General features: G+C 42.0%; 2 protein-coding genes across 2 annotated transcripts; one reads left to right on the forward strand and one right to left on the reverse strand.

The window, feature by feature from the left end:
• The first annotated feature begins 7,090 nt into the window (after positions 1-7,090).
• On the forward strand, positions 7,091-11,010 carry LOC140816042 (uncharacterized). Its single transcript, XM_073175109.1, has 6 exons — positions 7,091-7,159; positions 8,058-8,135; positions 8,234-8,309; positions 9,750-9,823; positions 9,975-10,045; positions 10,744-11,010. The coding sequence occupies exons 1-6, from the start codon at positions 7,091-7,093 to the stop codon at positions 10,805-10,807; spliced, it is 432 nt and encodes a 143-aa protein (XP_073031210.1). The 3' UTR covers positions 10,808-11,010.
• Positions 11,011-11,165: 155 nt separating this feature from the next.
• On the reverse strand, positions 11,166-11,888 carry LOC140816345 (putative gamma-glutamylcyclotransferase At3g02910). Its single transcript, XM_073175553.1, has one exon. It carries the CDS (start codon positions 11,772-11,774, stop codon positions 11,244-11,246), a length of 531 nt encoding a protein of 176 aa, XP_073031654.1. The 5' UTR covers positions 11,775-11,888; the 3' UTR covers positions 11,166-11,243.
• Between the last annotated feature and the right edge of the window lie 372 nt (positions 11,889-12,260).

A 12,260-nucleotide genomic window follows, 5' to 3' on the forward strand; every position in this document is an offset into this window, starting at 1 on the left:
GGAAATGATTCAAGGAAATGTCTATTAAGTCCATGGACCTGTACCCTGGCCCGGAGGACCCGTACCCCGGTTATATCTTAAGCCCAGGGACCCGCACCCTGGTTATCTCTAAGTCCAGGGACCCGTACCCTGGCCCGGAGGACCCGTAACCCCGGTTATATCTTAAGCCCAGGGACCCGTACCTTGGCCCATGGACCCGCACCCTGGTTATCTTTAAGCCCAGGGACCCGTACCTTGGCCCAGGGACCCGCACCCTGGTTATCTTTAAGTCCAGGGACCCGTACCCTGGCCAGGGACCCGCACCCTGGTTATCTCTAAGTCCAAGGACCCGTACCCTGGCCCGGAGGAGCCATACCCCGGTTATATCTTAAGTCCAGGGACCCGTACCTTGGCCCATGGACCCGCACCCTGGTTATCTTTAAGTCCAAGGACCCGTACCCTGGCTCAGGGATCCGCACCCTGGTTATCTTTAAGTCCAGGGACCCGTACCTTGGCCCAGGGACCCGCACCCTGGTTATCTACTAAGACCAAGGACCCGTACCTTGGCCCAGGGACCCGTACCCTGGTTATCTACTAAGATCAAGGACCCGTATCTTGGCCCAGGAACCCATACCCCGGTTATCTACCCGACATAGGGAATCATTTCATTTAAATTATCTTAAGTATTTATCGAGTTCAATTTCATAGGGAACCCCCGAGTTTATACTTCATGGGGGAATATCGGTTAATAGTTATTACGGAATTCAAGTCAGTCCACATTTCGGAAATATCTTAAGGCAGTTATCAAGTGTAGAGGTGGCGGAAATATTTCCCTTAACGAAGAATTCAAGATGCCCGGAAGTCGGAATAAAAAAAAGAGAACCCTAGTCGGCCCGGTGATCTTGCTCTTTGTTCTGCTCCTCCTCATCATCTGGAAGAGAGGCGGCTGCCTTCTCCAGGTCTGGAAAGTCTTCCTGGTCGGCTGGAACCAAGCCAGCCTCCGCAAATTGCTCCAGGCACTTGTTGAAGTCCTGTTCAAAATAGGGGAATGCCTTCTCAGCCACCATTTTCTTAAACTTGGGGGACTTCAAAAAGTTGGCCATTTGCTCCTCCTGAGCAGTCTTGATGAGGGTCACAGCATCCTGGAAGTCCTCGGCTCGGACCCAGGAGGATTCGGCTTCTTCCTTTGCCGCATGTGTCTCTGCTCGGGCCTCAGCAAGTTCCGCCCAGACCAGATTCATTTGCTGCTCCCAGACAGCTCTTTCCCGAGCCAGCACATGCTCATGAAGGTCCTTCAGTCGGTTTGTTTCCTTCTGAAGCTTCTCGTACAGTTCCCGGGCAGAGGTGGCCTGTGCACGGGCCTTTTTAGCAGCCTGAGCCACCCGCTCAAAGGAGACATGAGCATCTGCAAACCCTACCAACCTGGGAAGCTTAGAAAAGAAAAATTGATATAATAAAATCAAAGGGTGATAAAGAGATACTTACAGAGAAGGACCGAGCTACCCCTTCGCATAGCATTTCATTAGGGTGAAGCCCTTGTAAGTGCCCCTACCTCATCAGGCCGCAGAAGGCCCCGAATCATCTAGACGAGATCCGAACTAATGTCATCCCCAAAAATGTTGGGAAGATTCCAGGGCCTTCCAGCAGATGATCCGGTGAATGGAGGAGATCGGACGATCTCCTCGGGTACATCCTCTAAAACCACAGTCTCCACGGCCGGTTCCTCTGCGGCTTTCCTCTTCTTACGATTCAGAGGAACCGGATCCTCCTCAGCAGTTTGGGAGATGGCTTCCTCCCGAGCCGTCTCCTCGGTCTCAACATGGCCCTCCTCGGCTTCCTTGGTTTCTGTCTCAGCCCGAGCCCGCCTTTCCTCCAGGGCCTTAGTATCCGCCTCAACTCAGCGCTCTTCGATTTCTCGGGCCTCAGCCGCCGCCCGGGATTGGCGTTCTTCGTCTTCTTGAATCTCCCGGGCCCTCTTCTCAGCCCGGATCTTTTTCTGCTCGGCTTTTCTCTTGGCAGCAGCCTCCTGAAGACTTGCCTTAAAATTAAGGCATACAAGATATGAGTAGACCAAAGAAAGTAATTTACCAGCCTGAGACCCGGGTTGATCAAATTCATCAATAATCCGATCCAATGGGTCCTTAGGCCGGGACCCGATCCCATAATGAACCATATTGCCCCCCCCCCCCCCCCCGATCAGCACCGAGGACAGGTAAGATTGCTTCTCCAAAGCATCCCAGGCATGGGTAAAATGAGGGAGAAGCTTGAAGTCTCGGGGAAGCTCAGGTTGTGTGGGCATAGAAGACAGAATGCCCAAAGTACAGGTTGGCAGAGTCGGGAATTGAAGAAAGAAAAATTTTGTTTTCCATCCCTTCAAAGAGGAAGGGATGTCAGTTAAAAACCGATAGTGCATTCGGGCCATGAAAGAGAAGACCCCGTCATTGAACCGGCAAGAATAAAAATAGTGAAAAATAGGGGGCTTGATCAAGATGGATTTCATGCGGAACAGAACCAAGTAGCCGCCATTATCCTAAAGGCATTAGGATGGAGGTGATTAATGGGAAGATCAAAAAATCGAGCAATAATTTCGAATAAATGGTGAATCGGGAAACGAAGCCCACTCTTAAGCTGTTCTAAAAAGAAAGTATGGTAACCGGGAGGAGGGGTGTCGGGGTGATCATTCGGCCCAGGAATTTTGATATTATAGTCAGAAGGGATGGAGCCTAAAGATCTCAACTCCTCTATGCTACCCGGGCGAAGGGTAGACGTCGCGGTAGAGAACCATAAGGGCCCTGCTACCTGATCTTTCCCCTTTCTCGGTGTGCTAGAAGGTCGAGAAGAAGAAGCTTTAGTAGGTTTTTTGGAAATAGGTCGGGAAGAAGCAATAGAAACGCCTGTTGGGATATGAACGGAGGTTTCAGAAGGGGTCGGGGAATTATCCTCCGACCAACCCTTGACATTTTTACCGGAGGTGGATGAGGTGGAATTAGACATGACGTAAAAGGAAAAGTGGTAAGGGAGAAAAAGAACTTACTAAGAAAAAAGAAGCGAAAGTAGTAACTGGTGGGTGGAAGGCTGCCGGAATAAGATCTGCGCGACGGAAACGCTTGAGATGAGAATTTGGCAGAGCTTCGCTATGAGTTTGAGTTTGTAAGTGACTTTTGGAAATCCGGTCATCCGATATATATAGGGGGAGAGGCGATCTACATCGTTGATTCCAAACGAATCGGACAGACATGATCAGCCTCGGAAATTGAGCGGCCTAATTAGGCGGGATATTTGAAAAGACGCGTGCACAAATCGAGGAGTTGTAATCATTCATCTGATCGGAATATGAACAGTTCCTGACAGCCTCTCAGAAAGGGATGCACTTTTCTGACATCGCATTAATTACCTGGGGAAACCAAACGACAAAATACTGTAAGCCCAGGAGACACGAAGCCCCGGCACTATCTATAAACCCGGGTGGTATGAGGACCCGGCATTTAATTTTAAGCCCGGGATATTATCGTTTATTGCTTATCCGTCCTTAATTTATACCGATTTGTTTGCAAAAGACATAAAGGAACATAAGATACGATAATTAAGAAATTTTTTATTAAGGAAATGGTCGACGTCGTATTACAGTTATACTAGAAGCTACATAATCTTGCCATTCAGTTATCCAATCAGTCAATTCCTGAAGGTGAAGATTAGTGAAGGACTCGGCGGTTGAGATCTTGTTCAGATGATGTCATTCCTTCCATAGCATTGCGTGCAGCAGAGTTTGGTCGGTGGCTAGATCTGCAATTCGAGCTACTTCGAGCTCCCGCCTATATTTCCTCGTCACTACTCTCTGTGCACGAGTAAGAGCCAAGCCATTTTGGTGCGCGTTATTAATATCCTGGATCTTGTACCAGGTAGACACAACCTTTACCTCGATATATTCTTCGACAGTCCTTTTCAAATTCTCCACATAAGGACGTAGTTCAACTGGTATCTGACTGTGAGCACCAATGGAAGAGACCGTGCTACTACAAGCACTGGAATCACTTGAGCTTGACATATTAAACTGACACATTTCATCCCCATCGTCTTATTTATAGACAAGGGGCATTTAATAATGAAGAAGTTGGAAAGGCTCAATGCAGTCGAAACGCCTTCTCATTCATTCAGAAGAAGAATCAATCACAACCGTTGAATGAGTACATGAACGATCAGGATGAGCCTTGGAAATAGAGTCGAGTAGAGGGAAGGACGTGCACGGATATCGATGCGTTGTAATTATCAGGCTCTCGGAATATGAAACAATTTTCGGCGATATAAATGCTAAAGCATACGTCATAATGACATTCCGTAAAATACCCGAGAACACTAACCGACAAAGCATATTAGCAAGGGAAGAATAAGGTCCAGGCGCCATATTTTTATCCCGGGCAGTGAGAGAGCCCGGCAGTATATCTTAAAGCCCGGGAATATGAGGTTCCGGTACTTTATTCTAAAACCGAGATATGTGAGGACCCGGCAGGTCGGTTTGGTGATTATCCGTTATTCATATTCGATTAAGGTCGCTCAGTGATTGTCGGTTATTCTATACATCCTATGAATGTCAACTAATGAAAATTAAAGATGCTAAAATAAAAAAAAACAGAGATGTAAAACAAAAATAGCTTTTATTTATCCCAAGAAATTCTTGCGAACTACATCATAATATTCCTCCTCTACAAAAGTCATCCACAGGGTCATCCAGCCCTCTATTCCTCCAATGGACGTCTTGAGGAAGCTATCAGAGTCGACCATGCTCGGCAGAATATTCCTTTCTTTGAAGAGCATCAGCTCGTAGATATAATCATCCTCGAAGAGATTCGCTGTCTCGGAAATGTGCAGGCGTTCCCGGTACTTCTTCAGCTTTACCACCAGCCTCGAAGCATTAGCTTCCCCGGTCTCGTAGAGAAACTTCAATCTCTGAAGCTTTTCCCAGTAGTGGATAATTTTGTGGAAAACTTCATCTTCTATAGCAGCCTTTCGAGTTTCCAAGGGAGACTTCTTGAAGGCTGCAACCATATCCGGGGACTTCGAGCCCCTTGCACCCGCCATTATGTTCCTTGAATAATAAGTTTGCTGATGTCTTTGAACAGAAGATGTGTTACTATATATAGGAGAGGGAAACCAATCCACACCATTGATCCACAATGAATCAAACGGCTCAAATTCACATAGGAAATTTGTAAAGATATTTGAAAAGACGCAAAGGTATTTGAAAAGACAGGTCCAAGAATCAATGCGTCGTAATAATTTATTGGGAAACGAAGAGTCTCTTACAAATCCTATGGCTTATGTCAGCAATATCCATGTTTCAATACGCTAAAACTATCCTTTAAAAGACCAAGTGGCAAGGCGATTTTCCTGACCGGGCACACAAGACTAATCGGGACAACGAGTATGACTCTAGCCCGACTAATTAAGGAGGGAGTGATGATGCCCCGGAACGTCCCGGGTCAGGGATGGGCCCTAGGACTTCTCGGGCAATGGATCATGTCCATGGTTAATGCAAGGCCAAAATGGGACGCTCTCAAGCCAATAGCATGACAAAATGGATTAATGACTCGAGCCGCTGGATCGCCCGGGACACGATTTCCCCGAGATATGGAATACCCAAGTTTTTCTGTAATTAACCTGAGAGGTATTCTGCTCGGTCACCTCGATATAAGTGCTGCATTTAATGGCGCCGACATTGATAGAACACGCACAAGCCGACTTATCTCTGACAAAAACATTAATGGTTGATAGAATCAGGTGAGCTGGATGTGACTAGTACAGGATTTGACATGTCAAAGAAATAGGGTATAATCAGCCACCCTATTATAATCAATGCTCATACACAAAAAACGAGGTCATCATTGCATCCTCTACTATAAATACCAGGTTCTTGCATTTATTTCCCATTCAGATATTAACTCGCACATTTAATACTCTCATTTCATTCTCTGTTACACTAATCACACAGCCATCACTTGGCTACATTGGTTTTATTGCTTGAGCACCCTGCTGACTTAAGCATCGGAATAGTCACGCCGGATACCCCTTCGGCGCACATTCACGTGGTTACTTTCTTGTTCGCAGATCCCTCAAAGTACTCGAGAAGTCACAATTCAAGTCAAACGCCCTATTCAAGTTTCCTTCGATATTTTGATAGCAATCTTGGCAGAGTTCTCGACCCGACTCATCAGTTTCTCCCGGGTTGCATCAGAATAAATAAAAATGATTACCAAAAATGGGAGACAATAAATAAAGTCTAAGCTATGACTGTTGTGCACACTTTGATGTCAATGTGTCCGATTTGTTATGTGATAGAATCAATTTCACCCATCATTCAACCAAACAAATTTAGAATTATCATTCTTTAAAAATATACATATAGTTTGATTCTATTTTGACATCAACAACCTTCTTACCACCTAAAAGTGAGTCTCACTGTGAGACCGTCTCACGGATCATAATCTGTGAGACGAGTCAATCCTACCCATATTCATAATAAAAAGTAATAATCTTAGCATAAAAAGTGATACTTTTTCATGGGTGACCCAAATAAGATATTCGTCTCACAAATAAGACCCGTGAGACCGTCTCACACAAGTTTTTGTCATCACTTAATTGAATTTGTATCGTTCCTACCCACATAATTCAGTCAACATAGTGTTCGAGTATAAATTATGGCTCGGATAATGATAACTTTCGAGCAGTGGATTTAGATTTAATAAAAGAAAAAAGAAGCCGAGCAATTGTCCGATTCAATGCTTGTCGTAAAAGAATGACCCGAGCTTATAATTAAAGGATCCAACTTCGAGCATTTTGAGTTGAGAGATTTGCTTATGAAGAAGACTCGGTGACTAGGTGACTAGAATATAGAGAGAGAGAAGTTTGGATCTGAAGAGGATGAAATACCTTGGAGATAGACTATTTTTAAAATATCTTGAGTTGTCGGGTCGGACCGGGTCGGGTCGCAAGGCCTTATTTATTTAGCCCAATAAGCCCGTGCCCTCAAGTTCAATTCTCTCTCCACATGACTGCGATTCTATCCATTCTTCTTCATTCCCATGTGTGAATCTCTCTGTCTGGATTCTTCCATCAAATGAATCTCTTTGTAGCTTCAATTATTCGCTGCTGCTTATGGACGATAACCATCGAAGCAGCCTCCAAGGTATCCAATTTTGATGCTATCGGTGAATTTTTTTCGCAATCTTGATTGGTTTTTCATGAATTCCGATTGTTTTGTTTGACCGAAAATGAGTTTCTTTAGGGTTTTAATTCTTGTCACTGTTAGTTTTGAGCTTCGGTAGTAGTTCTCTTCGGCTGCTCTTTGTTTGCTAGTAATATTTGCATATTTTCTCTTTCTTTTGCGTGACTTAAAAATTAGCTTATCGTCTTATTTCTGATATTCTTGGGAGTATAAGTTGAAATTGAAGCATATATGTAACTTGGAATTCTTGGCACTATTGTTGAGTCACAATTTTCTCAGAACATAATTGCATTGACTTATCACACGGATGCTAAGGAAATTGAATGGATGTGTATATATCAAGGTACAAGGGTTAAAACCAGCTGCAATAAAAGCGCTGCAATAAAAGCGCAACTTGCTACTTTGGGCAAATAGATTGTGTACCCGAGTCTTATAAGCTTAGCTCAGAATTCAAATTGAAACGGAATATACAGAGCAGAACTGTGGAATTCAGAAACTTTGAAACCGTTTACCTGAAATGGAAACATACTTAATATTTAGAGGCTTGATTCCCAGGGTAACGACTTACTACTTTTACAGTACCCAAATCATCCGATACCAAACATTAACTAACCGTTTCTCCGTCGCCGTTATAGTGTCCGAAATGAGGGGAAGATTGAAAGGTTTCGCCTTTGAATTCTAAAGTCAATTCAGAAATAAAATTGAGCAAGCTAAATTAGGTTGTTGATTTATTCTTTTATTCAATTTCAATCCTTTCCATTGTAGGTAAATTCGAATTACTAACTGCTTATCATTAATCTTCTTGTGTAACTTGACCATGTGGCTAAGAGGAAGTTGTTTTGATTTCTTGTTGTTTTAGGATTACTACAAGGTCTTAGAAGTAGACTATGATGCTACTGATGAGAAAATCAAATTGAATTATCGGAAGCTAGCATTGGTTGGTATTTTATCTTCTCTGAACCATCCATGCGAAGGGTCCTGACTCCTGATGGATATTTTCTGGGAACTTTCTTGAACTTTTTTATTGTTCTACAGAAATGGCATCCTGATAAACACAAGGGAGACTGTGCTGTTACTGAAAATTTTCAAGAGATCAACGAAGCCTATACCGGTGATTTGTTTATGCTAGCATATGAATTATTTGGCCTTACCTGTGCAAGCCGCAATTTTAATCGATTGCAAAATATATTTCCCTTTGACAAATTATTTTATTAAGTATGACCTTAGTTCAACCAGGGTAAATGCAGCTTTGTGGCCTTCTTCTTTTAAGTTCTTTTTTTAAATAAAAAAAATTATAGAAGACCGCTGGTTTTGCCATTTTATTGTCGGCGGATGCAAAACACCGAACAGATTGACCGAATATGCTTCGACTCTACAGACCCAGTCGGTAGTATCAACATTGTTTTTTCTGGTTTTCTTTTGAACCATTTATTTCTTTTTTTTTTGTTTTTAACTTTTGGTGGGCTGGTTGCCTGGTTCAGTGGAACTTGCTGACCCAACTTGGCCATTGGTATATTTTGGCTGGGTTTTATAATTTTAAAACATTTTTTAAATTTTTTGGCAGCAATAATTGATCAACTTGGGCAACTTGCCTAAGTTGCTAAAATATTGTTTTTAAAAGTTCAAATTTTTTTTTTCTAAATATCCGAAGTTTTCATCTATAAATACCACATAAATCAAACTCAAAGCTCTCACCTGTGTAGGGGAAAGTATTTCATGTAGAGGTGTTTGAGGATGAGGTGTTTTAGATTATGTATGGTATTTAGGGAAGTGAAATTGAATGGGAAAGTTGTGATGAAGAAATTTGAATGGAAATTGAGAAAGAAATTGTAAGATAGAGAGGGACGGAAACAAATAATTAAACCAATAAATATATATGTAAATAAACATGCCAGAATTAGCTGATCGGGTTGATGGATTCTTGCCAATTTGGGTTGGAACTAGCTAACCAAAATTTAAAAAAATAGATTAAAATGTTGATTCGTCCACTAGGTCGGATTAGTACAAACATATTCCACTGACCGGAAATTGTAGAACCGCTGGTTTTGCCATATCGGCAGTCTTTTACAGTGCTTAAAAAAATACCTCTTCTATACTTCCTTTATAGGAAACTCGGTAAGTGCTAAGTTATGATGATCTCAAGTTCAAATCATATAAAACAAAGATAATTTATAGGGCAGGAAGTAAGAATCGACTTTTAGCATCATTTATTTTTAATGAAGACAAGGACAGTCAAGTTTTTTTTATTGTAATATCGGCACCGTTACCTGATTCTTTCTTTATTTATTTAGACAAAAGGTATGGTCGGGGTTGCCTTCCAAGTGCTTCTTTTATGGTTAGGATCTTAAAACTGCACAATTAATCATCGAAATCCCAAAAATAGCTGGTGGAAAATTTGTTATTAGGCAATTCAAATCTATGGACTTTTGACATGCCACGCGTTGCAAGAACGAATTAATCATCATCATAGGACTGTTAGTCTGTTACTAAACCTATTTTCCTTTGATTATGATTATGTCGTGGGTAATATTTTTCTGCAATTTCCTTGCAGTGTTAATTGACCCTGATAAACGACTAGAGTACGATCTGAATGGAAAGTATGAGATTGAAAAATATACTTTACAGGTTAGTGTTGGTCATGTGGTTGTTTTGTTTATCCTGAATATTTTGGTTTCTTTTCAGAGCTTCTTGTTTCAATCCCTGGAAACTCAACTTTTTGGATAGACTGTACTTTGATACTTGTTTGTTGATAATTTGGATTTTGCCTTTGATACAGGAGTATTTGTCGAGATTTAAAGGGATGATACTTACCTGTAATGGGCTTGGCATTAGTCACACATCAATTTGGTATGTTTGCTACAGTATATGTTGTAATAGATTTTTGATTACCTTCAAATAGAGTGCGTACATCATTGCCATATGTTCATGTGTGCAAATGTTGTGGGGCATTGGTGCGTGTCACGTGGTATTAATACTAGCTTTCTGGTGATAGTATGAAGTTTGTGGTGATAAAATGATTGTTTTATAGTCATGGGGTAACTGTAAATGAAAATGAGTGGAGAAGAAGGTGTGTTCTAACTTTTATCCATTGAGTTGGAAATCACAGCTTTGGATGTAGATAAGCAATGCTAGACAGAGTAATGGCATTTAATATTTGGTGGTTCTTATCAGAGGAAGCTATCGAGCTGAAACAAAGGATGAAGTTTAGGTGAACTCAGGGACTCCTGTTAAGCTATAGATTTCACGCTTCCTATCATATGCCTGCTATTTAATGACGTAACAACAGATTGCACCATTCCACAAAAACTCAACGCCAGTCGTGCAGTTTGCTAGCGAGTTCTTGTTCTGTTTCCCTGTGTTATGTGCAACAAACATTAATTAATATGAAAGTCGAAAAATGTACCGATTTGACTCATTATTCTTCTTGGTAATGTACAGTTTTTGATATAATCCAATACTTCAGAATTTTGTTGATGAATTCGTCACGTTCATCTTCGGTATTATGTGGTGTTTCGTAATGTATTTTATTGGCATTGCCTCTGCAGGTCACAACCACTGATGGAACTCAATGATTCAAAGAAAAATAAGGTACGGAGTCGTGTCCTTTAACATCTCGACCTGTCTCCACCTCTCTATCATTTTCCCAGATCAACACTTAGATCAGTCGGACAATGTACCATATAATTTCTTGCAAGATGTAACATAGAACATAGTGGAAGACATTTGTTGTAGTTCAAAGTGGCCTTCTGCTCTGTAATGTTATGATTTATTGTACGCTCTTGTCGATAACCAATTGCATTTCTTTTCATATACATATCCTATAAAATCAAAATCATGGAGAACACAATCACCATATTCTTGAACAGATTCATGGGCATCACCCCTCGAAAACTAAAATGATATGGGCTCGAGATTTTCAGCGAACAAATTAACCCGAGTTTGAAAGAAATGTTATCGTGGACAAAAATTAAAATCTGGAAGAGATATTATGTTTAATCCGTAATTTCAACCACACGTGAACATAATGTTGGTCAAATTTCTTGTTTCATTCAGAAAGAAAGAGACGAATTTGATCCAAGAAAGTAAGCGTTTGCGGCCTATCTTTACGCCTGACGTATCCCCTCGCCACTTTCTCCGTGTAACAGTTATATCCCTCCTCCCCATTCTTCTTCCACATCTCCTCCGCGTAGCTCCGGTGTGCGTAGTACGCCTGCGCCGGCGTAGGATCCGGCGGCCTCTTCTTCTCCTCCTCATCGTCGCCGCGCACCAGCTCGATTGCCAGCCTCTCGTAGTGCCCTCTCTGCAGGCCCTCTAACTCGTCCATCTTCTCCAGCGCCCGCTGCGACACGGCGTAGAGCTCGCCGGAGACTCGTTGACCGCGGCCGGGGAGGTTGAGGAGGAACGGCACGCGGTAGGGCCCGCATACAAGGGGTAGGCTGTCGCGGGTGCGGTAGGATCCAACGTAGGAAGCATCGCCCGTGGCCATCATATCCTGCAACAGCGGGTGATTCGAGAATCCCCGCTTGAGGGTGCCGTAGGTGAATATCAGCGCCGCCGTCTCCTCCTCCGCCACCATTTTTTTCTGGTATTTTTCAACTGAGTATGTGTGTTAGGTGTATGTCCATTTACCAGGACTCGGTTTCTATTGGAAGGTTGATTTTCGCTTTTTGGCCTCTCATAGGAGAGAGGGGGTTTGGTTTATTATATAGTAATAATTAAATATATGGACCATAGAATATATATAATAATAATACATTTTAAATATATGAACCATAGAAAAATAACAATGTGAAAAAATACCTTTAAACCACATATAAATACTACCATAATTGAATTTTGATTTTTTTTTAAAGAAGTAAATTGATCGGGCAAAACGATTATCCAAAAGTCAATTTTCGAAAGGATCCAAAATCAAAATCCATGAATTCAAACGCTTTACGCAACTCTTTTAAGACCAAGTCATGCCTGATATGACACCATAAATAAAGCCATGGATTCACTTGTATTATCTGTGAGAGAAAAAAAATCTCTTACTCCCTTAAAACGATGTAAGTATGTAATT

This window comes from Primulina eburnea, chromosome 16 (genome assembly GCF_022965805.1).
Source record: "Primulina eburnea isolate SZY01 chromosome 16, ASM2296580v1, whole genome shotgun sequence".
In the NCBI taxonomy this organism is placed as follows: domain Eukaryota; kingdom Viridiplantae; phylum Streptophyta; class Magnoliopsida; order Lamiales; family Gesneriaceae; genus Primulina; species Primulina eburnea.